This window comes from Pteronotus mesoamericanus, unplaced genomic scaffold (assembly GCF_021234165.1).
Source record: "Pteronotus mesoamericanus isolate MK-2021 breed Mesoamerican mustached bat unplaced genomic scaffold, CSHL_Meso_final contig_27, whole genome shotgun sequence".
Lineage (NCBI taxonomy): Eukaryota > Metazoa > Chordata > Mammalia > Chiroptera > Mormoopidae > Pteronotus > Pteronotus mesoamericanus.
This window is the reverse complement of record NW_026555115.1, coordinates 19,737,207-19,763,326: the sequence shown is the minus strand read 5'-3', so window position 1 is coordinate 19,763,326 and position 26,120 is coordinate 19,737,207. Positions and strand designations below refer to the sequence as shown.

At 36.3% G+C, this 26,120-nt stretch overlaps 1 protein-coding gene and 1 non-coding gene across 2 annotated transcripts in view; one reads left to right on the top strand and one right to left on the bottom strand.

Annotated features, from left to right (window-relative positions):
- XRN1 (5'-3' exoribonuclease 1) overlaps positions 1–25,547 on the top strand; it is a 146,920-nt gene extending 121,373 nt beyond the window's left edge. The window contains exons 34-42 of the mRNA XM_054575090.1: positions 5,772–5,833; positions 9,568–9,678; positions 9,830–9,952; positions 10,409–10,568; positions 15,956–16,137; positions 17,770–17,883; positions 17,979–18,081; positions 22,429–22,589; positions 23,062–25,547. Coding sequence (XP_054431065.1) covers positions 5,772–5,833; positions 9,568–9,678; positions 9,830–9,952; positions 10,409–10,568; positions 15,956–16,137; positions 17,770–17,883; positions 17,979–18,081; positions 22,429–22,589; positions 23,062–23,364 — 1,319 coding nt within the window. The 3' untranslated portion in view covers positions 23,365–25,547. The remainder of the gene's footprint in view (positions 1–5,771; positions 5,834–9,567; positions 9,679–9,829; positions 9,953–10,408; positions 10,569–15,955; positions 16,138–17,769; positions 17,884–17,978; positions 18,082–22,428; positions 22,590–23,061) is intronic.
- LOC129071865 (U5 spliceosomal RNA) lies at positions 1,857–1,974 on the bottom strand. The gene has a single exon (XR_008529291.1). It is a non-coding gene; the product is annotated as a U5 spliceosomal RNA (small nuclear RNA).
- Positions 25,548–26,120: the final 573 nt, after the last annotated feature.

Sequence of the window (26,120 nt, the reverse complement as noted above, 5' to 3'; positions counted from 1 at the left end):
GGGCGCCCAGCCCACCCTCTGGAGCCTCCACAGCACTTCTCACCTGTTAGGATGTGTGAAAGTTGATTCCACTGTCTGTCCACAGCTCCAAGGCTCCTCTCCCTCATTGTTTTCCAGGTGATTTCTCCACTATTTAGTCGTAATTCCAGTTTGGTCTTGGGAGGAGGTCCACGTGACTCCCGTTCACTCCTCCACCATCTTTTTTTTTTTTTTTTTTTTAATATGCCATCTTTATGGTAGCAACACACCATGTTTACTACGGTACATTTGTTTTGAAATTGGGGAGTTTCAATCTTCCAATTTTTCTTTTCCTGATTGTTTTGTCTATTCTGGTCCCTTGCATTTTCATATGAATTTTAGGATCAGCTTGTCTATTTCTGCAAAAGTGGCAGCTTGAATTTTTATAGGGATTGCGTTGAATCTGTAGATCACATTGGGTGGTACTGTTTTTTTAACGATAGTAAGTCTTTCTGTCCATGAACACAAAATGTCTATTTATTTAGGTCTTCTTTAATTTCTCTTAAAAATGTCTTGCAGTTTTCATTGTACAAGCCTTCTTTTGTTAAATGTATTTCTAAGTATTTTATTTTTTACTGCTATTGTCAATGGAACTCAATTTTTTTATTATTCGTTATTATATATAGAAATAAAACTGATGTTGTGTATTGATCTAATGTCCTTCTATCTTTTGGAAGTTGTTTATTAGCCCTAATATTTTGTGGCCTTTGCAAATAGTTTTACTTTTTCCTGTACAATCTAGATGCTTTTCTTATTCTTGCCTTACTGCTGTGGCCAGAACCACCAACACAATGTTAATAGAAGTGATGAGCGTGAACATTCTTATCTTGAGCTTAAGGATAACTTTCAATCTTTCAGCAGTAAGTGTAGTGTTAACTGTGGGGTTTTGATAGATGCCTTTCATTATTGGAGGATGTTCCCTTCTATTCCTAGGGTGTTTTTTGTTTTTCTTGGAGGGATGTTAGATTTTCTCAAATGCTGTTTCTGTGTCTATTGAGATGATCATATGGTTTCCTTGAGGACTTCTGCACCTATGTTCATAGGGGATATTTTTAATTTTCTTTTCTTGTGATGTCTTTGATTTTGATATCATGGAAATACTGTCATCATAGACTGTTGGGTATAACACTTTGAAAGAGCTCCAGCTCTTTTTGATCTCTCTGTGGGTTTTCACCAAAAGTTCTAGCTGTTATTTTCGAAGGCTACATGGAGCTGGAGACTGGGAAATGGAATTAGGGAATGTAAAAATGCCACAGAGTTCACTGTTCTTACTGATTTTGTCTTTTTCTTGAATATTATTCCCCGATTGCTGCAAGCCTTTGATTAACTTCCATATTTCTGAAAATTTGGATTTTGGTAATTTATATCCATTTTCTCAATGCTTTTATGGAAAAGAGAACTTTTAGAGGTCCTTACTCTGACATTTTTCCTGATGCCTTAGCACTAAGTACTTCTTGAGATTTTATTTAAAGTAATCCAGTTACATTTTGTATGTGTAAACACTTGCTAGTTAATCCAAACTATATTACAGATTTTTGTTAATAATAATTCTGTTACGTAGTTTGTAAACTTTCACTCTTTCACTTTTTGCAGTAGTATCTACTGTGTTCCAGGCACAAGAGGAGGTGCAGAAATGGGAATCTTCATTTTGCACTTACTTTTTCTCTTCTCTTGATCAGAGTATTACCCAACTGCAGCAAATTGCTCTTTATGTTTAAAATGTGACTCATTTGTTATTCATTTATTTATTTATTCAATGACTCTTACTTGAACAATTATGGGCAAGTTGCTGGGAATTCATGAACGAACAAACAGACAAATTTTTACTTTATTTAATAAGCCCCATGAACACAAGGCCTCAAAAAAATTGAGTGAAAACTCAAGAGTTGTTCCTCTCCACGGTATTCTTTAGTAAAAGATGAAAGATTTATATGATCTGAAGGGAAACCAGAGTATAAGTTTTTACATTCTACACTGGAATCTGATCATAGCCAAAGAAATAATATGTTCCATAATCTGTAGTAATGATAAATGCTTTGATGAAAAATAGAGCAGATTAGGAGGATAGAGTGAGAGGTGTCCTATTTTAAACAGGTGGTCAGGGAATGCCTGTGTGAGGACATAATACTTGAACAGAGACCCAAATAAATGGGGGGTGGAATAGGATAAGCTATGCAGACAGCTAGCTGAAGAGATTCCCAGGAGAGGAAACATCAGATGTGTAGTCCTGGTTCTAATGTGCTTTTTGTGCATTTATATAGAACTTGTAGCATTAAAATCAGTTGTTTAAAATGTTTTTATAAAAAGTGATTTTTAAAAAATGTAGTTTTATAACTTTGGTTCAATTTGATAAGTTAGACTATATATTAAGATTTTGTTTATGTTTAGAGGGCAAGGGAGAGAGAATGGGGGAGAGAAGCATCAATTTGAGAGAGAAATGTCGATCGGTTGCCTATTTATTGTACACTCCCTGACCAAGGACAAACCCCCAACCAAGGCATGTGCCCTTACAGAGAATGAAATTGGTGACCTTTTGCTTTATGGGATGACATCCAACCAGCTAAGATTGGTCAGGGCTAGATTAGTTTTGTACCAATATCTAATTTTTTGTTTTAAAGTTAAATATAGATTAATGTCCTTTTTAAAAATATATTTTATTGATTATGCTATTACAGTTGTCCCAGTTTTTTCCCCTTTCCCCTCTCTGCCCAGTACACTCATTCCCTCTAGGAGTCCCCTCCTTAGTTTATGTCCATGGGTCACGCATCTTTGGCTTCTCTATACTATTCTTCACATCCCCCTGTCTATTTTGTACCTACCAATTTATGCTTCTAAATCCCTGCATCTTTTCCCCTATTCTCCCCCTTCCAGCTCATAACCCTCCATATGATCTCCGTATATATGATTCTGTTCCTTTCTAGTTTGCTTAATTTGTTTTTTATATTCAGTTGTCTATAGTTGTCAGTTTGGTGCCATTTTAATGTTCATAGTTTTGCTCTTTTTTTTTTTTTTTAATAAGTCCCTTTAACATTTCATATAATTATGGCTTGGTGATGATGAACTCTTTTACCTTTACCTTGTCAGGGAAGCACTTTTATCTGCCCTTCCATTCTAATGATAGCTTTGCTGGGTAGAGTAATCTAGGTTGTATGTAGATGCTTGCTTTTCATCACTTTGAATACTTCTTGCCAGTCCCTTCTTGCCTGCAAAGTTTCTTTAGAGAAATTGGCTGGCAGTCTTACAGGAACTCTTTTGCAGGGATCTCTCTTCTTTTCTCTTGCTGCTTTTAAGATTCTCTCTTTATCTTCAACCTTTGGCATTTTAATTATGATGTGCCTTGGTGTGGTCCTCTTTGGATCCAACTTGTTTGGGACTCTCTGTGCTTCCTGGACTTGTATGTCTGATTTCTTTGTCAAATTAGAGAAGGTTCTTTCATTATTTTTTCAAATAAGATTTCAATTTCTTGCTCTTCCTCTTCTCCTGGCACCCATGTGATTCAGATATTGGTAGGTTTGGTGATGTCCCAGAGGCTCTTTAGACTATGCTTGTTTTTTTAAAATTCTTTTTTCTTCTTGCTGTTTTGATTGAATGCTTTTTTTCTTCCTTATGATCCAAATCATTAGTTTGAATCTTGGCTTCATCCCCTCCACTGTTGGTTCCCTGTAGATTTTTCTTTATTTCACTTAATATAACCTTCATTTCTGCCTGGGTCTTTTTATACTGTTGCCATACTCAGTGATTTCTTTGAACATCCTGATAACCAGTGTTTTGATCTCTGCATTTGATAGATTGCTTATCTGTTTCATTTAGTTCTTCTTCTGGAGTTGTGTTCTGTTCTTTCATTTGAGCTGTATTTCTTTGTCTCCTCAATTTAGCAGCCTCCCTGTGTTTGTTTCTGTGTTCTAGAAAGAGCTGTTTTGACTTCCTGTATTAGTAGAGCGTGGCCTGTTATAGAAAAGGCACCTGTAAATTGTGTGGAGCAGAGCTTTTGGTAACCACCAGGGTGGGACAACCCGTTTCACTGCTTTCTGGCTCTGTGCAGGTATAGGGTTCAGAGGAGGGACAGTGCCGCTGCCTGGCTTCTGGAGGTTTATTCATCCCAGCATTTACCTTGTTTCTAGTCACTTCAGTTTCTCCCCCTATGCCACTGGTGCCCATCTAGCTGTTGCCCTGGTAGTGAATCCCAGAGAGGGTGAGTCTGTGTATGTCCTAAGTCTGTATGGGCTTTCTAAGAGGAGTCTTCTGAAAATCTGGCAGTTTCTTTCGCCACCCCAAGCCCCACTGGTGCTTACAGCCAGAAGTTATGGGGATTTATCTTCCTGGCACTGGAACCCTGGGCTGTGTGGCCTGGCCTGGGGCTGACACTCCATGCTCCCAAGGCATCCCTCCCAATTTTTATCCACCGCACATGAATATGGCACCTCCCATTCTGCTGCTTCTCCGTGCCACACTGTCTCTGCACCTCTCCGCCCGTCTGCAAATCTCCACCCCTGCTCCCTGTCCGGATGAATTTGGTTTCTTGAAATCGTTGGTTGTCAGACTGCCACATGGTTTGATTTTCTGACAGTTCTAGGTGATATTTTTTTCTACGGTCTAGTTGTAATTTTTTCTGTAGTTGTGCAAGGCGGCACAGTGTCTTTATGTACGCCTCCATCTTGACCAGAAGTCAGATTAATGTCCTTATAAATATGATAAATATAGCTTGAAGATTTTTATATTTAATTGAAATATATTGTAATTATTGTTTACATAAATGTATGTAAGTTTTTGTATCATATGGAATTTTAATTCGTTTTCTTGTGTGTGTATCTCAATAAAGGTTTAATGTTGATACCTGTCAACTCGCTTTTTCTCTTCCTTCTTTTTGCAAAATTACTTCCTTTCCTATCTTCTTTCTCTTACTTTCCTTTTTCCCTCCTCTTTTCTTTCCTTTCTATCTGTTCCCACTCCTGCCTTCCTATTCTAGCTTTATCCCTACTTTTTCTGCTCCCATCCCCTCCCATTTCCTCCCTCCCATCCCCTTCCCCTACTTCTTTCCTCACCATCTCTTTATAATTTTTGTCCCTTTCTCTTTCCTTCCTTTCCTTTCTTTCCTTCCTCCCTTCCTCTTCTAATTCATTCTTTTAATTTCCCCTGTTATTCCCCCAATTCCCTTTAAACATTAATACTAAAATAGCTTCATAATTGGCCTCTTAATCTCCTAATTAATCAGCCACTGCCATATTTTAATCTTCCTAATGCACAATTCTGATCAGATCACTACTGTCTGCTGAAAAGCTTTCTGTGAATGGTTGCCTTTTGTCTACTAGTTTAATTACATAGTCTTTAATGCCTCTTTGATTATAGCACCAGTCTGCTTCTTGAGTTCAATTAAACTCCATTAGACTCCTTAAGCTCCAGCAGAAGTGGTTTATTTAAAGTTTTAGAAACACATTCCTTGTTCTTTTTCATGTCTTTTCTCCTATTAGTTCCTTTGCCTGGAATACTTACTTAGACTCCTTTTTTTGCCCATTGGAAACTTGTCATCCTTGAAGGTTCATTTAGATGCCATCTTTTCTTCTTTTTTGTTGTTGTTATCTGTGAGTAGCTCCTCTTCCCCTCCTCCAGATTATAAGCCCCTCAAGATCAGGATCTTCGTCTTGGAATTATGTGAATTTTTAACATAGTACCGTGTAGTGGTAAATATTTGGCATATTTAATTAGTGTGCAGGAAGTTCTTTCATTTACCGAAATTTCTATTTTCTTGACCCTAGTTAAAGAAGAGAGTAAGAGTCCCAAAACTGAGAGTCGGTCACAAAAAATGTCAAGTAACCAGGTAAGCTAAGTATAGAAATGCTTAGGAATCAACTTTTTATTGCAATTGGTGGCTTTGTGGCATCAGACTGAATTTTACAGCCCTTGCAATCAAATTCATAAGGTATGTGGCAAGAGGATGCTAAAGTGTAGCCTGAGAGTCATTTGGATGCATGGTTGCACAGCTAGAGTCCAGGATTTGGAACTTGACATACCTGAAACCCTAATTCTTTTGTTTGATAATTGGGTGGCCTGGAGCAATTCACTACATTTTTCAGCCTCAAGGTCTTCATCTTTAAAATGGAAATAAAAATAGATTACTTGTCTCTCTCAATATATATCTTCCATATATACACATATGACTATACCTATGTACATAACTGTATATATGTAAGTACAGAAATGTTTATATATGGTGCAAGTATGTGAATCAGCACTGTAAATATAATGGTTAATTCCTTGGAATTAGGTTGCAGGGGGAAGCTGTAATTTATGTTTTATTATATTTAGCCTTTGCTGTTTGATAAGAAGTATGATCAAACTGTAACAAATTTTAATCTAAAAAAATCAGCATGTATCCTTTTCATGTGTATGTGTTTGTATGTATATTTTAATGCAGAGTTTGAAAAGATTAGATCTCTTATAACTAGTAATATATTAAATGTATAAAAGATGTCTTAGCAGAGTATTTGGCATGTAACACGTTCTCAATAAATAGAATCCATTAATATTTATTTTTTTCTATTTTTTAATTATATTTTATTGATTATGCCATTACAGTTTTTTGTACTTCCCTCCTCTCCCCTCAGCACCCCCACTCCCTCAGGCAGTCCCCACACCATTGTTCACTTCCATGGGTCATACATATAAGCTCTTTGGCTCCTCCATTTCCTATGTTGTACTTTACATCCCCATGGCTATTCTGTAACTATCTTTTTGTACTTCTTTATCCCCTCACCTCTTCATCCATTCTCCTCACCACCCCCTCACACCTCCATATCCATAAAAACACCATAAAAACACTCTCCATATCCGTGATTCTATCTCTGTTCTTCTTGTTTGCTTAGTTTGTTTTTTAGATTGAATTGTTGATAGATATGTATTTATTGCCATTTTATTGTTCATAGTTTTGGTCTTCTTTTTCTTGAGTAAGTCCCTTTAACATTTCATATAATAATGGTTTGGTGATGATGAACTCGTTTAGTTCTTCTTGTCTGAGAATCTCATTATCTGGCCTTCAATTCTAAATGATACCTTTGCTGGACAGAACAATCTTGGCTGTAGGTTCCTGCTTTTCATGACTTTGAATATTTCTTGCCAATCCCTTCTAGCCTGCAAAGTTGTGAGAAATCAGCTGACAGTCTTATGGGAACTCCCCTGTAGGTAACTAACTGATTTTAAGATTCTCTCTTTATCTTTAACCTTTGGCATTTTAATTATGATGTGTCTTGGTGTGAGCTTCTTCACATCAATTTGTTTGGAACTCTTTTTGCTTCCTCGTCTTGCATGTCTATTTCTTTCACCAAATTAGGGAAGTTTTCTTTCATTATTTTTTTCAAATAGATTTCCAGTTTCTTGTTCTTTCTCTTCTTCTGGCACCCCTATGATACAAATGTTGGAATGCTTAAAGTTGTCCCAGAGGCTGCTTATGCTGTCCTTGTTTTTTTTTATTCTTCTTCTTCTTTTGATTGGTTGTGTTTTGATTCCTTATGTTCCATATCATTGATTTGATTCTTGGCTTTATCCACTCTACTGTTGTTTCCCTGTGAATTGTTCTTTGTTTCAGTTAGTGTATCCTTTGTTTCTGAGTGGATCTTTTTTATGTTCTTGATGTCCTCACTAATTTCCTTGAGCATCCTTACAACTAGAGTTTTGAACTCTGCTTCTGATAGATTGCTTATCTCCATTGAGTTTGGCTCTTTTTCTGGAGTTTTGATCTGTTCGTTCATTTGGGCTATGTTTCTTTGTCTCCTCATTTTGGCAGCCTCCTTATGTTTATTTCTATGTATCAGGTACAGCTGTAATGATTCCATGTCTTAGTAGTGTGCCCTAATGTAGTAGTTGTCCTGTAGGGTCCAGTGGCACAGCCTCCCCTATTACCCAAGCTGGTGTCATGAGTACACCTTTCTCTTGCAGTGGAGCCTTGATTGCTGTTGGCAGGTCAGTGAGAGGGATTTAGCCAGGCCAGGCAGCTGCAAGGACTGGCTATGACCACTGACCACCAACCTGTGGAAGATCCACTGTAGAGAGGAAGGGTGGTGGTGCTTTGACGTGGTCTGTAGCTATCCACTGGGTGCACAGGCTCTGGCTTTTTGGGGTGGTACAGGCCATGGTCTGCCCCCATCTGTGTTCTCCCTAGCGTCACCCTGCATGAGCTACAAGGCAATCTGAGGTGGCTCCTACTTGTGCTGGGCTTGGAATTCCCAGGCAAAGCCAAGCTGCGATTCTAGGCTAGTTGTTGCTAGTGCTGGACCTGCAGTCGCTTACCAAGAGGTATTGGGACTGGTGGCCCACTGAGGCTGGCTGCTGCTTGTTTGATAGGATTTAGGAAATTGTAAAGCATGAGCCAAGATTAGCCATTCATATGAAAAAGTTCCTGTTAACAGCTAGTGGGCCTGTGAGTCGCATGGGATGGAGTGTTGGGATCTGCATGTTGGGGCAAACAGTGTTAGGTTTATATAGTCTCTGATATGGCACCAGCCTGCCAGCTCTGTGGCTCTGTGCGTGGGAGGGTTCAGAAAAGGGACAGTGGCCTCGGCCTGCTTTTCTGCCCGGGAGAAAGAGCTGTCCCCTAGCTCTTGCCTTATCTCACACACTTCAGTTCCTCTCTGTAGACCCCTGGTCCCTTTCAAGCTGCTACCCCAGTGCTGGATCTCAGAGGAAGTGAGCCTGAGTAACCCTGTGTGTAGGTTCTTTAAGAGCAACTGCTTAGGACTCCAGAAGTTTCTTCCAATGACTGAATCCTTGCTGGTTTCCGCAGCCAGAAGTTGTGGGGAATTATCTCCTGGGCCCTGGAACCCTGGGCTGGAGGGCCTGGTGTTTGCCTGGGACTTCTCACTCCTGAGATTTCCTTCCCGAATTTTATCCACCCATTGTGGATGTGGGACCTGTCTTTTCCCCGTTTCTGCCCCTCCTGCCAGTCTGGATGGATGTGGTTTCTTTAATTCCATAGTTGTCAGACTTCAATTCATCTAGATTTCTGACAGTTCTGAGTGATGGTGGTTCTGTAGTTTAATTGTAATTTTGAAGTGGTTCTGTGAGGACGCGAGCCGTGTTTACCTGTGCCGCCATCCTGACTGGAAGTTGTATCCATTAATATTAGATATCAATAAAATGGTTGAATTATATGACATTTAAGGCCCTCTTCTGCAACTCTTGTACTATGATTTTCTTCATGTTATGGACCTCCTTGGTGAAGCCTATGGACTCTTTCTCAGAATAATGATTTAATGCTAAAGTAAGGTACATAATATGTGAACAAAAACCAAATATACTGAAATAGGATTGGAATCACCCCTGTTGTGGCTTACTACCTATTTTCATAATGTAAAGGAATCCTGAATTCTTATTCAGAAATTAATGTATGTAAATATGTAATTTTTTTCCACATCCAATTTTATAGGCTGTCCTTTTTTCTTATGATATAAATGGGAGAATATCACACTTAAAAAGTTTATAGAAATTTATTTAGAACACTATTAAGTAGTAATTATAAATTTTATTTGCCCAGAAAACTCCTTTGTACTCTTGTTGTAGATGTTTGGACGGCCTGACAAATGTAATACTAAGCTACTAAAGAGAAATGAAAGTATGGAAGTGTCAGAAAATCAGAAAGTTGGGGCTGGTTATCCAAATGCTGTTGATAAGGTAAATGAACATTCATTCATTTGGTTTTTCCACAGTTTAATACCTGGTTACATGATGGGTGAAAATTAAAAATCATTTTTGTACATAGAAGTCTTAGCTTTTTCTTTGTCCTTGTACTTTCATCTTCATGCATAAAATGTTATTCTTTTAGCCTAACACTGGATTTGAGAACTTTTTAGCATCTTTGAATATCTCCAAAGAACATGAAGTACAGTCATCTCATCATGAAGAGCCTCCAAGTGAAGAGCATTTGTCACCACAGTCATTTGCTATGGTTTGTATTTTGTTGGAGCTTTTGTACTATGGTAATTTCATTGTTGTTGACCATGAATACACATCCCATGCAACTATTAAAACACTTCTCTATCACGTAGACTAGTGTGCTAATCTTTATTGTCACCCTGTGAGAAATACCAAGCCATTTTTTCTCTTTTCTCTTTGGACCATACGTAGCTCCCATACTTTTCAAGCATTGCTACTAGGGCAATTTGGTCAAAAGTTAAGTAGTAACTATAAACTTTTTTTTTCTTTTTGCAAAAAAGCTCACCTGTACAAAATGTTGGGGGCTTTTTTCCCCTCTAGGCTACTGATTTTTCCTATTCTCTATCTGAATATAGTTACTGTTTTAATTTTTAACAATGTAACTCATTAAAAGAAGGATCAGTAAGCTCTGTAATTCTGTTAACTTTTCTCCCCTTTCCCCATCATCTCCATACCATTTTCAAAACAGAAGGGAACACGGATGCTTAAAGAAATTCTAAAAATTGATGTCTCTGACCCTCTGGACCATAAGAATGAAATGAAGCAGTTTGGTAATGAAGTCACTGTTTCCTCTAATAGAAGAGATGAATATGTACCTTCCTCACAGCCTAAACAAAATAAGAAATTAAGTAAGTAAAAACTAAGTGCAACAACTACTAATATCATTTCAAAAATTCAGTTTTTTTATCATGTGTCTTTTAGAGATGAAACTACTGGTGTTTTGTTGGGTTTTTTTTACCTTATTGTTACCGTTTACACTATTAGAGATGTCCCCACTTTCTCCCTCCATTGCCCACCTCCATCCCACTCTCGCCCATACTTCCCTGTGTCCATCACCACACACTGTTGTCTGTGTCTGTGGGTTATGCATATATGTTCTTTGGCTAATCCCTTCACCTTCTTTCATCCAGTCCTCCCCCTTCCTCTGCCTCTCCTCTGACAGCTGTCAGTCTCTTCTGTGTATCTATGGTTTCTATTTTACTTCTCAGTTTATTTTGTTCATTAGATTCCACATATAAGTGAGATCATGGGGTGTTTGTCTTTCACCAACTGGCTTATTTCATTTAGCATAATAATCTTCGGGTCCATCCATGTTGTTACAAAAGCTAAGAGTTCCTTCTTTTTTATGGTCACATTGTATTCCATTGTGTAAATATACCACAGCTTTTTATCCACTCATCTACTAATGGGGCCTGGGGCTGTTTCCAGATCTTGGCTATTGTAAATAATGCCACTACTAACATAGGGGTGCATATATTCCTTCTGATTGGTGTTTTGGGATTCTTAGGATATAGTCCCAAAAGTGGGATCACTGGGTCAAAAGGCTGTTCCATTTTTAATTTTTTTGAGGAAATGACGTACTGTTTTTCACAGTGTTTGCACCAATCTGCATTCCCACCAACAGTGCAGGAGGATTTCCTTTCTCCACATCCTTGCCAACACTTGTTGTTTGTTGATTTATTGATGGCAGTCATTCTGGTAGGTGTGAGGTGATCTCATTGTGGTTTTAATTTACATCTCTCTAATGATCAGTGACGTTGATCATTTTTCCATATGTCTATTGGCCATTGGTATGTCCTCTTCGGCGAATTGTCTATTCAGGTCCTTTGCCCTTTTTTAGATTGGATTGTCTATCTTCCTGATGTTGAGTTATATAAGTTCTTTATATATTTTGGAAATGAACCTCTTTTAGATGTAGCATTTTCAAATATGTTCTCCCATACTGGGGAATCCCTTTCCATTGTGTTGATGGTTTCTTCTTTCTGCTCAGCAGAAGCATTTTAGTTTGATATAGTCCCATTTGTTTTTTGGGGTTTTTTTTCCCCCTGGCAAGAGAAGATATATCAAAAAAAATATTGCTACAAAAAACGTTTGAGATTTTACTGCCTGTTTTCTTCTAGGATGTTTATGGTTTCACAACCTACATTTAAGTCTTTCATCCATTTTGAGTTTATTCTTGTATAAGTTGGTGGTCTAGTTTTATTTTTTGCACATACATGTCCAGTTTTCCAAACATCATTTATTAAAGAGGCTGTCTTTATTTTATGCTTTTGACTCCTTTGCCAAGTATTAGTTGACCATATCAATTAACTTGGGTTGATTTCTGTTCTCTTCCATTGATCTACATGCCTGTTCTTATATCAGTGCCAGGCTGTTTTGACTATACTGGCCGTGCAGTATAGTTTAATATCAAGTATTATGATCCTTCCAACTTTGTTCTTTTTTCTCAAGATTGCTAAGGCTACTTGGGGAATTTTCTGGTTCCATATACATTTTTGGAATATTTGTTCTAGATCTGTGGAATGTGCCATTGGTATTTTAATAGAAATTGCATTGAATCTAGATTGCTTCAGCTGGTATGGACATTTTAATTATGTTAATTTTCTAATCCATGAACACAATATATGCTTCCACTTACTCGTATTTTCCTCAGTTTCTTTCTTCAGTGTCCTATAGTTTTCTGAATACAGGTCTTTTACCTCCTTGGTTAAATTTATTTCTCTGTACCTTTTTGTTGTTACTGTTGTTGTTGTTGTTGTTGTTGTTGTTGTTACAATAGTAAATGGAATTCTTTTATTAGTGCCTCTTTCTGATAATTCATTATTGGTATATAAAAATGCCACTGATTTCTGAATATTAATTTTGTATTTTGCTATTTCACCAAATTGATTTATTAGATCTGTTAGTTTTTTGCTGGAGTCTCTAGGGTTTCCTATGTGCAATATCATGTCTTCTATGAATGACAATTTTACTTCTTCCCTTCCAATTTGTACACCCTTTATTTCTTCTTGTCTGATCGCTGTGGCTGGGATTTCTGGTACTATGGTGAATAAGAGTAATAAAAGTGGACAGGCCTGTCTTGTTCCTGGTCTCAAGGGAAACACTTTCGGTTTTTACCCATTGAGTATGATGCTGGCTGTAGGTTTTTCTTATATGGCTTTTATTATGTTGAGGTATGATCCCTCTATTCCTACTTTCTGAGAGCTTTTATCATAAATTGGTGCTGGATTTTATCAAACTCTTTTTTCTGCGTCTATTGATCACATTATTTTTGTCTTTTCATTTTTACATGATATATCACATTTATTGGTTTTTGGGTATAGTGTACCAGTCTGCTTCCCCGGAATAAATGCCAGTTTATCATGATCTTTTTAAGATATTGCTGGATCCGCTTTACTAATTTTGTTGAGGATTTTAGCATGTATATTCATCAGCGACTTTGTCCTGTAATTTTCTTTTTTCCTAGTGTCTTTATTTGGTTTTGGAATTAGGATAATGCTAGCCTTGTAAAAAGAGTTAGGAATTCTTCTATCCTCTTGAATTTTTTTGGACTGGTTTGAGAAGAATAGGTGTTTGGTAAAATTTGCCTGTGAAGCCATCTGTTCCAGGACTTTTGTTTGCTGGAAGTTTTTTTATTACTGCTTCAATTTCATCAGTTGTAATCTGTCTATTCAGGTTTTCTGATTCTTCCTGATTCTGTTCTAGAAGATTGTATGTTTCTAGGATTTATCCATTTCATCCAGGTTGTCCAATTTGTTGGCATGTAGTTGCTCATAGTATTTTCTTACAGTCCTTTGTATTTCTGTGCTGTCAGTTTTTACTTCTGCTCTTTCATTTCTGATTGTATTTGTTTGGGTTCTCCCTTTTATTCTTGATGAGTCGGTTGAAGGGTAGTCAGTCTTATCTTTTCAAAGAATCAGCTCATTGTTCCACTGATCTTTTGTATTGTTCTTTTAGTTCCTGTGACATTTATATCTGCCTTGATCTTTATAATTTCCTTCCTTCTACTCATTCTAGGCTTTATTTCTTGTTCTGTTTCTAGTTCTTTCAAGTATAGGCATAGATTCTTTACTTGAGTTTTTTCTTGCCTATTGAGATAGGGCTATAATGCTATGAACTTCCCTCTCAGTACTGCTTTCACTGTGTCCCACAGATTTTGGGTTGTTGTTTGTTCAGTTTATTTATTTCCAGGTAATTTTTGATTTCTTCCTTGTTCTCACTGATTACTCATTCATTTTTTTAATAACATACTATTTAGCCTCCATGTGTTTGAATGTTTTTGAGTTTTTTTCATTGTTGTTGATTTCTAGTTTCGTGCCATTGAAATCTGAGAAGATGATATGATTTTAATCTTCTTGAATTTGTTAAGACTTACTTTGTGTCCCTACATGTGGTCTCTCTTTGAGACTGTTCCATGTGCACTTGAGAAGAATGTATATTCTGCTACTTTGGAATGAAATGTTCTTTAAATATCAATTAAAGCTATCCAATCCAGCATGTCATTTAAGGTCACTGTGTCCTTGTTGGCTTTTTGTCTGGAAGATCTATACATTGATGACAATGAGGTGTTACAATCCCCTACTATGATTGTATTGCTGTCGATCTGTCCCTTAAAACCCTACTGTTATTTTTTAAAGACTATAATTAAAAGTAACAAATAGGAATGTGATTTTTATGTTTTTGTCATTTGTATATTAACTCTGTAACCAATAGGTGTATAGTTCCTAAATGTCTTCTTGTGAGTACTTTAATTGTACTATTACAGATACTCATTCTGTAGATCCCAAACTTGGAAAGCTTTTCACATTTTAGCTTTTTTCCCCCAGTAATTTAAAAATGATTGTGTAACTCAAATATATCACTTAACTTTTCTGAACTTCTTTTTTCCTGTTTACAAAATGAAAATAAAATTTCAGATGACTGTTTTGATAATTATATGACACCTATAAAACTGTTAAAACTGTATCTAGCACATTGTAGGTTTCAAAAATTAATATTAGCATTATGTTAAAGTAACTTGACCAACATAAAAATAAAAGAACTATAAAATCAATTAAAAATAATTAATGTAAGCAGGCATTGGAAATTGGGTGCTTACCTGAAATCTCTGAAGTGTATATGGCACAACATCTGACACATACCTGGATTTCAGTAAATATCTATCATTGCCCCTACTCTGTATGTCCCCTATATTTTAGTATTTTTTCTATATCATTGTCTGCAAAAGGCTACCTGGAAGAATCAATAATTGAAAAGTAGATGGGGACAGAAGTTTCTCAGAGAGGTAAAAAACATTTGAAATAAGCAGATCTGTTTATTAAGGGGCAGAATATGAAACAAAATTGGAGCCTTCCTCCATTTATACTCCATATATTTTTGGGAAATTGGGATAAATAATTAAGTAAAAGTTTCAGTAACTGTTAGGAAACTCATTACCATAGTGACACACGTGCTCTTGAAATAGGACAAATTAAAAACTTAAAACAAAATTGGATAGAGATGGTTCCACTGTCAAAAACAAGTAACTTCTACTCTATCTCAGCATAGTGAAAAAAAAATTATACACCTTAGAGTCAAGAACTGAGAATCCAGCCCATGTTGCAGAACTAATGAGATCTATGGCTCTGCCAGTTAACCTTTTCTTAGTCTAAAATGGTAAGAAGGTTAGATTGATACTTCCATGGGGTATGCTCTTGTTCTATTCGTGAGTTAATTGATCATGAAAAATGTGAACTGTAAGAACTTTTAAATCATTTTCTGTATGAAAGCACTTTAAAGACTTAATTTCAGAAAAAAATTAAGAAGCATCATGTGGAGCAACAAAATCATTCATTTAATGTGTCTCAGAATATAAGATGAAATTTTGAGAAATTTTGAGGCAAGAGCCTCAAAACTTAAGAATTAATTGTATATCACTTCAAGAGAGCCATTTCTTGTTTAAATTTTGCCTGTAACATAACTTTGTAATCATTAATGGCTCAAGATGTTCATTTTTGCCTATCAGCTATTTATTGTATTTTAAAACCTTTATATTAATCACATATCATTAATTTCAATCACCTAAAAATCTTTATCGAATTCTTAGTTATTTTATGCAGCACTAAATCGTTATATTTGCTTCTTAGGAGATTCCTTTTTTCACCTTTTAACAATTGTTTGCTTGTATTTTATGAAACCCTGTAATTACATAGTTTGAGATATCATTTAATAAGTGCCCTGTTCTCTTTTTTGGTAGCATCTTATATAAACAAGCCTCACAGTGCTAGTGAGTACCATCATGTTCGGTCTATAGACAATGTGTGTTGGCCTGCTTCCAGCCAGGTTCCTCCTATGTCCACACCCATAACTGAACTTTCTAGAATTTGTTCCCTTGTTGGAATGCCACCACCAGATTTCTCCTTTCTTAGAACATCACAGGTATAGTATACTGATGTTTCATTTATAGAAGTTCTTTAACACTAAGCTTAAGTAAATTGATGAAAGTCTTTGCCTAGAAAATGTCTAATGGGGCTGACTTTTTTTTTCTACTTTATCATCAATATATCCATAGCTTCTCACTCTAGCTGTTCCCTGTATGCAGAACCAGAGCCCTGAGAGAGCCTGACAGAGGAACCTAGGCAGAAGGGAGCCTGGCAACATTCTTTAGATGATAGAACTAGGGATTTTGGTTTCAAGTATCTTGGTCCAAACTTTCTGATCTTAGAAACGCCCCACTTTTGTGGGGGCGGGGGGGCAAAGAACTTTTGTTTACCTGTGTTATGTGCATATTTACCATATTAGAAATTAAAAATGTTTAAAAATAAGTTTTCCAAAAAAATTAGTAAGAGGCCTTGCTTTACATTTTTGCAAATCTTTTCCCTGGCTAGCTTAATAGAAGCTAGATTTTCATACCTTCTTTTACTATCAGTCTCTTGTGATATGTAGTTTTGGTTGAAATATGTGAAGAAAATGTGGCCTCACATAGTAGATAGCTGAAAAGGGGAGAGAATTTTAATAGCCTTTTCATATAATTGTGGATATTCTTTGATGTTACAGTAAAACATTGTGTTTTCTTAAAAGCTTGTTGCAATGTAGAATTAGAAACTATATCAGTGAAGTTTTTGTTCTCCATATACTTGCGAAAATTAGAGTAAAAGGGCGAATAGCATCTTAATACTGTTGTGAAAATAGTTTTGACCCAGGGACCTCTAGAAACGGTCTCAGGGTCCTCAGACTGCACCTTGAGTGCCGCTAGCTACAAGAACGGTTGTTTTATTCTTTTTATATATAAGTTCTTAGTGCATTGTTGCCTAAAACAGAAAGCAGAATTAAACTCTGCTGCCTTTTGAAACAGTAGTTTTTTAACCTAAATAATACGTGAATATATTAAATATTTCTCAAGATTTAAATAAAAAAATAAAAAAATAAAAGAGAATTCTTTTAAAAAGAAAAGTGGTGTAATGTAAAGAGTTATAATTTAAATGTGAATATAAAATCAGTACCTCTGAGCCTTAGATTTTGGTAATTAATTCATATTAGCTAAATATTGTCTCTTTGGAGGATGGGGTAATGCAGGGGTCAGCAAGTTTTTTCTGTAAAGGTCCAGACAGTAAGTATTTTAGGCTTTGCAGGCCATGTGGTCTATATCACAACTATTCAACTCTGCAATTATAGTATAAAAACAACCACAGATGATCCATTAAAGAATGGACTCAGCTGTGTTCCAATAAAACCTTATTTGCAAAAGCAAGTAGAAGTCCTGGTTTCCCAACCCTTGGTATGAAGAAAACAGTTTTGCTGGCTTTCATTTGCATTAACATGCTTGACCCTTCGGCTACGTTACAAAGCATTTTATTTTGTAAACATTGGGCGATAAGGCAAAAATTTTAAAGTTTTTGCATGCTAACCCAAAAATTAAGTAGTCCTCTTCTGAATTCTTGAATTTTTTTATTTTTTTATTTTTTACAGAATGTCAGGTGAAATTATTCTACTCGTTTAAACTAAGATTTGGGGGAGAAAGTTGGCTTCCTAGATAGATAACTTCATAGACATTCACATTCTCTCTTCTAGACAATGACAGTTTGCCAAGTAAAATTATCTAATGGCTTACTGGTACGTGGGCCACAGTGCCATTCTGAAAATGAAGCCAAGGAAAAAGCTGCACTTTTTGCTTTACAGCAGTTGGTAAGAACTGTTATGATTTCCTGTCATAAATTTTTAATTAATTCCTATAGATATTTTTGTTGCACTTTTTTAATAACTTTTAAATGCTTCCATAGGGCTCCTTAGGAATGAGTTTCCCTTTGCCTCCACCAATATTTGCAAATTACCCTCCTGCTGTACCACCTGGAACCATTCCTCCAGTTTTTCCCCAACCTACTGGTAAGATATTTTGCTCTTCTAAATATTTGTTATTGAGTTACTATTTTTAGAAAGCTCTTTTAAGATGCATCGATTTGAATAAAAAAAAATTAGGTATTTAGGGAATGTAATAAATCATAGTGAGACGTTAACCTGAAACCAGAGGCTGCAGATTCGTCTAGCAACATCCTTTTCCTCCTCCAGACTCTAGTGTGGGTAAAATAGGATGGTACTTTGTTCTGGGTAGCCCCATAGTCCCTAATAGCTGCCAAGAGATGGATTTGGGTTTAAGTTAGACATTAAAAACAAAGATGGGGAGGCCTTCTTGTGTGGCTCAGTTGGAGCTTTGTCCCATAAATCAAAAGGTCGCCGGGTTGGATTCCTGGTCAGGGCACATGCCTAGGTTGTGGGTTCTGTCCCCTGTCGGTTGCATATGGGGGTGGGGAATCCAGTGGATGTTTCTGTCTCACATCAATGTTTTTCTCTCTCCCTTCCCCTCTCTCTAAAAACAATGAAAAAGTGTCCATGGGTGAGGATTAGAAAACACACACACGTCAGGAGAAGACAGGTGAAGGAAATGAAAACAGGTCAGGCTTCGAAACTGTGGCTATAAAAGACACTGTCCTTGATGATGAGGGAGATGAAAAGTGGGGGGCAGTTAAGCTTTCTGGTGTGTTTCTTCATATTCTCTCATAATGGTCTGCCTCCTTCAAATGTCAGTGCCCAAGTTATCAAGCTGGTAGCTCCGTGCTTCCTGTGGCCATTTAGTGACTTCCTCATGTAACTTCTTTGGGACTCCATTTTCTAATTTATGCTGGATTTGTCTAAGATCTCTTTGAGACTAACATTATGTAATTTCATGATTCTAAGTCTTAAGTTCATTGAACACTTTTTTTTATTCCTCACCTGAGAATATATTTATTAATTTTAGAGAGAGAGGAGGGGAGGGAGAGAGGGAAAAACATCTATCAGTTGCCTCCGCTACACCCCAAACTGGGAGTCAAACCCACAACCTAGGCACATGCCCTGACTAGGAATTGAACACTCGACCTTCCAGTTTACAGGATGACACTCCAACCAACTGAGCTACCCAGCCAAGGCTAAAATTTATTTTATCATTAGAAATGATAAACATTGACCATTTGTCACTTCTTTTAACAGTATATTTGGAAAACCTTTTGTTTTCCTGACAGTTGGCTTCTTCATATCCTAATTATCATTTTAAAACCAATACCTTGTTTGTTTCAAGTTTAGAAAATTACTTTTTTGAGTCTGCTATATGCCTGGTATTATTCCAGTTCTCCATATCTGATCCTTACTATAAACATTAGAGAAATTAATAATGCTGAATAAACAAGTTATCTCTTCTTTTTGCCTAAACTAAAAAACAAATTATTTTTAAAGCGTAACCTAGAATCACAACAAGATGAGAGAAGAAATATCAGCAAATTAAAGATTCGAAAGGAGTTTGTGATAAGAAAAACAGTTAAAAGTGTAGTAACCAATTTAGCATAGCAGAGTTAAGCTGTTGAGTTGGCCAAAAAGTTCATTTGGTTTTTCTGTAAGATGGCTCTGGGAACCCTTAGTTGTCTTTAACTTCATTCAGAAACAGTTTTGTTAGATTGTATTGTGACAGCTGTCATATCAGTGTGCATGTAAAAAAACTTATAAGAAATGGTGAATTTTTGTGTAGCCACTTTAATATTGAAGATGAAAGAAGGCAAGCAACATTTTTGGGGTATTATGCTTTATTATTTCACAAAAGATAAAAACAACTGAAATGCAAAACATGATTTGTGCAGTGTATGAAGTAGGTACTGTGACTGATCAAATGTGGCAAGAGTGGTTTGTGAAGTTTCTTGGTGCTATTGACATTTTGGCCAAATAGTTCTTTGCTGTGGGGCTGTCTTGTGCTTTGGCAGATGTTTAGCAGCACGCCTGGCCTCTGTACCCACTAGAAGCCAATAGTGGTAGATAGCCAACATACTCAAAATGTCCAAATCAATAAAGTTGTTAGTGAAGATGAAAAACGTGCCTTTTATTTTACAGAAAATACTAAATGGACTTTTTGGCCAACTTAATACAAACTAAAGTGTCTGTAGAAGAGGATACAAATGAGCTGATGAGTAGATTGTCTCTCACAATTCCCATGAGATTTCAGAGCTTGGACTTTGTCAGAAGCTGCCAGAGCTTCCCATGAAGCCTGGGCTAGGAAGAGTGGGATGGGTTCAGAGTCTGTGTGGAATGATAGGACCCTCTCCCCCCTTCCCCGGATCCCATCCCCACACAGCCATGCAGTTGCCTCTCTAGGCAAAAGACTGGAGGTGTGTTCTCCAGAGGGCCCCCTAGATATGGGAACACTGGGCAGAGAGTAAAAAAAAAAAAGAAATATTAGGCTGAAAATGGAGTGTAAGGTAAATTTTGTTTTTCCCATCCTGTTTTCTGACTGTAGCCAGCCATATCCCAGATAGGAAGTTAGTTGGGGAATGGTTCTTGTGAGAAATTCACTGAACTCCAAAGAAAAGACCTACTGACTTTTGGAGAGTGTCCCAACCGCAAGTCTGGCTCACTACCCGATCATCCTAAAGAGAAGATCTCAAGTCATCTAGCCTAATCCCTTCCAACACAGACACTGCTTCTGATCACTGTTTAGTGTCTTGCTCTTTGAAAGAAATAAGAGACTAGACTGAGAGAGATCCTGAACACTTCAGGAAAAGAAAATACCTAAATTTAAAAGAGAACCCAAAACAAAGAAATGCAAGTGATCTGAAAATAGAGATAATGTAGGAAATGAGACTTCAAAGATAGTCTTAATTAATATTCTTAGTGAAATAAAATGGTATTTTACAACCGAAAAATAAAAACAATAATTTTTTTTAAAAAAAAACATAATTTGGAGAACAAGAATCAAATGTTGAGTTGCATTTTTAAAATTCAGCAAATTAAGTCCAAGCAAAGCCATGGAAATCTCAGGGAGAAGAAAAAATGTAGAAAATAAGAAAGAAGGGAGGTTTAGAGGGGCAGTGCATGGATCCAACACCCATCTAATTGGAGTTCCAGAAAAAGAGACCAGAGATCATGGAAAGGAGGACAAGTATCAAAGAAGAAAATAAGAAAACTTCCTGGACTAAAGGACATGCATCTCTAAATTGAAAGGACCACCAAATACTTAGTGCAATAAATGAAAAGAGACACAGATTGCCTAGAAACTCAAAGAGTACAAGTAATAAAGAGATAACCTAAAGGGGTCAGTGAGCAGGGGCAAATACGTTTAAAAGTTCAAGAATCAAAATGGTATTTTACTGTCTAACAGAAGGTCAAAGCTAGAAAGCAGTTGAGCACTAAATGCCTCCAAATCCTGAGGCAGGATCAGCTTCATCTGATTTTTCTGCATGAATCTTCGTAACATTGTGACTGCTACCAAAGTTGCCTGTATGTATTATCAAGACCTAATTTTCTAAATCTACATAGTTTTCTTCATCAGAATTTGGGCATTTATGATTCTCCTAATCCAAAAAGTTCTTAAGTGGCTAAATTGTACATAATTAGGTTATACTGTTGTACAGTTCTGGCGGCCTTTATCTCTCTCTGAAAAGAAGGTTTGAACATAGTACATGTCTTCTTCAGTGGAAGCATGCTGTTTAATACAGTAGTGCCCAAGTGTTGCACCGTTACTGACTGCATAATCACTTGTGGACCTTGTTAACAGTACAGATTCTGGGCCCGAGTGACTGGCTTGTTAGAGCTGACGCTTTGCCCAGGAATCTCTACTTGACAAGCTCCCCAGGTGATTGAATATACAACCTTAAATCAGGTTTGGAAACTCCTGATTCAATGTGCTTTTAATAAGAAACAAGATATAACTTTTTAAAATCCTTGAATTAAAAATATTAGAATAGTGAAAAGAAAGATTCTACATGTCATGAAAGTGATCACATTTGATGACGAGCTTTTGTTCTTTTTTTGTAGACTGGGAAAACCATGAAAGCAACTTAGCATTGGGGGCAGTTGAGATCCTTAAGAATTACTTCTTTGTGCCCTGTCTTTTCTCCCCAAAGGGACATTTCAATGACCCTTTTATGATTTTTTAAAATAGTATTACAAATACTCCTAAAACTCATATCAGTATATGTTATCCTTGGGCGTTGTAGGCCAGATAGCATAATGATAAGCTGACTTCTGTAAAATTGTTCCTAATCATAAGAGTGGCTTCTGAGGTTGAATGTTGTAAGCAAGATTTGTCATAAGGTAAGTATATGCCTCCTTGCCAAAGCTAAAAAACCAAGAACAGTAGCACAAGGAGGTCTTCAATATCAGGGATTTTATGAGACTGTTTTACTAAAAAAAATTTTCCATGATTTATAACAGCTAATATAATGCCTTCATCATCTCATCTCTTTGGCTCAATGCCATGGGGACCACCGGTGCCAGTTCCCGGAAAGCCCTTTCATCATACTCCGTATGCCGGGCCCGTGCCCACGGCTGGGGCAGCAGCAGGTGGTGTGCACAATCAGTTCATACCTCTACAGGTGAGACCTAGAGATAGAATTGTTAGGTTTTTAAGATAATTTTTTTAATGTTCAAAGACTATTGGTAAAAATGTGTTTATTTAAGAATTACTTATTCAGTGCCAACTAGAAGCCCACTACAGATCTGGGTGCTGAGCTTATATATTATGACCAATGGTGGGCGGTCTGACCTGGCCCCCACACTCTGAGTTTATGTTCTAATAAATAACAATCACAACAAGTAATGATAGCCTTCACTAGCACAAAGTGATTTAAAATCAGGCGTATGATTTTTTTATATTTAAGGTATGAAGAATTTTTAAATATTCATAACTAAATTTCTCTAATTCTAAAGTCTATTTGGAAACTTATAACTGGAAGTCACAAGTCAAGAGAGATCAACAAATATTAGCAGTGTGATTTATGGTATTTTTTGACTAGTTTTTTTTTTTTAGCCTACATTGTCAATTGATGATGCTTTTATTCCTTAAAGGTTACTAAAAAAAGGGTTGCAAACAAAAAGAACTTTGAGAATAAGGAGGCCCAAAGTCCTCAAGCCACCCCACTTCAGACTAGCCAGCCAGGGTCTTCCAGTGTCACCAAAGTGGTTCCACAGGAGAATTCATCAGCTTCCTTAAAGCCTTCTCAGATTACTCAGCCTACATCTTCCTGTCAAGTTGAAGCTGTCCCTCAAGGCCGTGGTATGTGTCACCATAAGTCAGCACCAAGCTCTTCTTCAAGAAGAAAATCAAGAAAACTGGCTGTCAATTTTGGCGTCGCTAAACCTTCTGAATGAATTTGGTACTTGGAATTAAATTAATTTCTTTCCCTTCCACCTGCCTTTTTAGAAATCCATATCTGTGTTTCATAAAAAAAAATTAGGATGTGCTATTTTAAAATAATGTTTCAATTGAAAATTTTTAATGTTTAAGTTGTCAGGCACTTTTCATGCTGTTTAAAAGACTATATCAAATTGTACATCTTAAATATGTGCAGTTTGCTTTACATTAATTATACCTCAATAAAGCTATTTTTAAAAAGACTAAATTAAATCCTGTGTTAAAATAATACAAGTGGACTAAGCATTAAGGCGTCCCACTCTAACTATTGGCCTCATCATTAGAAGCATCCTGAAGTACGAATTAGACAGCATATTGCAATAATAATAAATATTTTTACACTATCATTGAGGGATAATTAAATGGAGCATGGAAATTGGGCCTCAAGTATAATTTACTGAATGTATATTTTATTTTTCTTTTTAATGATGTAACAGAATTGTCAGGAGAATGGCTCTTACAAGTGTTTTCACTTATGTTCTGTTGTCTCTGAGGGTCCTCTAGACCTGCTGTGAAGTAATCACACTTGTGTTGGTGCTGCCAGTTTTGCTTGATTCTAAATTTTGTACCAAAGCAACTTTAGAATACTGATCAGAATACTTCATTTAAGTACTTAGAACTATAAATAGCAATCTAGATTTAAGCAACTAATTACAATTTTTTTTAGACTATTCAAGAACCAGCATTGGTAATTTCTAATAAAATTAAGTTTCAAAATTTACAGGGTACAATGATTACAAATTAATCTTAGAATAAAGTAGAAAATATTAATCATGTTAGTTTTAAAAAATTGCATTATTCTTTTGTAGAGCTAACTTAAACATCTATAAGAGCTCCATTGTTGGTCCATATGTAGTGCTTCCTGGGACTGACGAAATTCTAATTTTTTTAAAAAAATCCAAGATGTGCTATATATTAGAAGCACAATCACTTTATGATGTACATTATTTACATGACAAATGCCTCTCATTCTGTTTCCATATTTTTAGCTTTATACTGAACTGCTAAGTGACTGGCATTTCTGTCTTTGCATGTCATGTGTGGGTGTGTATTGTTCAAGCTGTGGCTCTTGAAATTATTTTAGGATCTTTGAAAATTTATCAGTGGTACCAAGGCCTAATGTATTTATTTACACACACACACTCTCTCTCTCTCTCTCTCTCTCTCTCTCTCTCTCTCTCTCTCTCGTCCTCAGCTTTTGTGATGTGCTTATATTTTTAAGGAAGTAAGTTATACTTTTTAAAAAGTTGGATATCACAATTTTTATATGGAGCTGCTCCTTATATATGATTACATTTAGCTCATTGGGAACTCTGCCAGGAGTCTTAGAGTAGGTCTATTTAAAAATGCTGGTATTGAACTAAATGGACACCTTTAACTGCTGATTTCAGAGCTTCTTTAGATGTTAATAGGATATCTGTATATTAGTAGTGCCTTTAGTGTAAGAGATAAATGTTCATTGTCTGTCATTTGTTACAGTCATGTGAGTTTCTGTGATATTTTCTGTTTGTGAATATTCACATGTTTATCAGTTTCCTTCCTTGTTGGGAATGTGTCTTTATCTCTAGTGGGAACTTGAGTAATAAGGCTCAAGTAATTCTCACTGTTTGTCCTTATTGCCTCACAAACTCTATTTGTTTTAAAAGGAAATATCTATTATGGGATTACAGTACAAATAGTTAAATACAGTAATATTCTGCTTAATGTGTGTAAGATTTTTCACCTTTATGTAACTGTACAAACTCCAGCAATCAGGAATTGCCTCACTCATCGCTTCTGTGTGACCACTCTATAAACAGTGTACAGCTCACATTTTTTCTTAGATTACAGAGGAAGGAACTCATGCTATCTGGAAACTCCCAAGAAAAATTTCAGTAAGCACGGTGCCACTTAACTCATAAGGATAGTTCCCTAGTATTTGAGCAGAGCAAGATGGCATCGTATATGGATAGACAGTAAAAGTGTTTTCTTCTTATTCCTCTTACTCTTTTTTTTAAACATATCATCTTACACGTCAAGATTAAAGAGATTGATTTAAACATCATGTAGACCAAAGTTGAAACATCTGAGACTCATTTGCATGAAAAATTGATTTTCCTCTATGTGCTCCTTGGTTTCAATTTAAGCCTTTTTTTTTTTTTTTTTTTTTTTAAGAACTAAATGATACAGAGATCTTTTTCTGCTTATTGAGGAAGGGATGAAAAAGTCCATGCAGCTTTTTTTGTTGTTTATTTCCTTTTCTCTGATAAGGTATTTGCTTTGGTTTTAGGCTTAAACTTCCAATCTTACCTAGATTCTTAGCTTTAAGAGGAAGGAACAGAGAGAAGGTGGCTAGAAGAGGGAAACCAATTAAATAAGATGTACCCAGTCACTGCATTTTCAGGTTATAACATATCTTATAGCTCAAGGAGATAGATAGTCTTCAATATCTGTTTCATTCACTCATTTTTAAATCATCTGTTCTGTTTGTATCAGCAAACCATACATTTTCATAGTGATTGTCTAATTTTCACCTGAAGATAAAACCATCCAGCTCTCCATTGTAGTTCTCCAATGCTTCATGTTGTGTTCAGAGCACTTTTTATAACAACTGTGTACATCAACATCCCAGCTTTTTGAGCTTGCTGTATTTCTTAGTACCATCTTGCTTCCAACTTGCATGTTTACTATAGAGGAGAATTAATTTATTTGAGAGAAATGACTGTGACAGGCA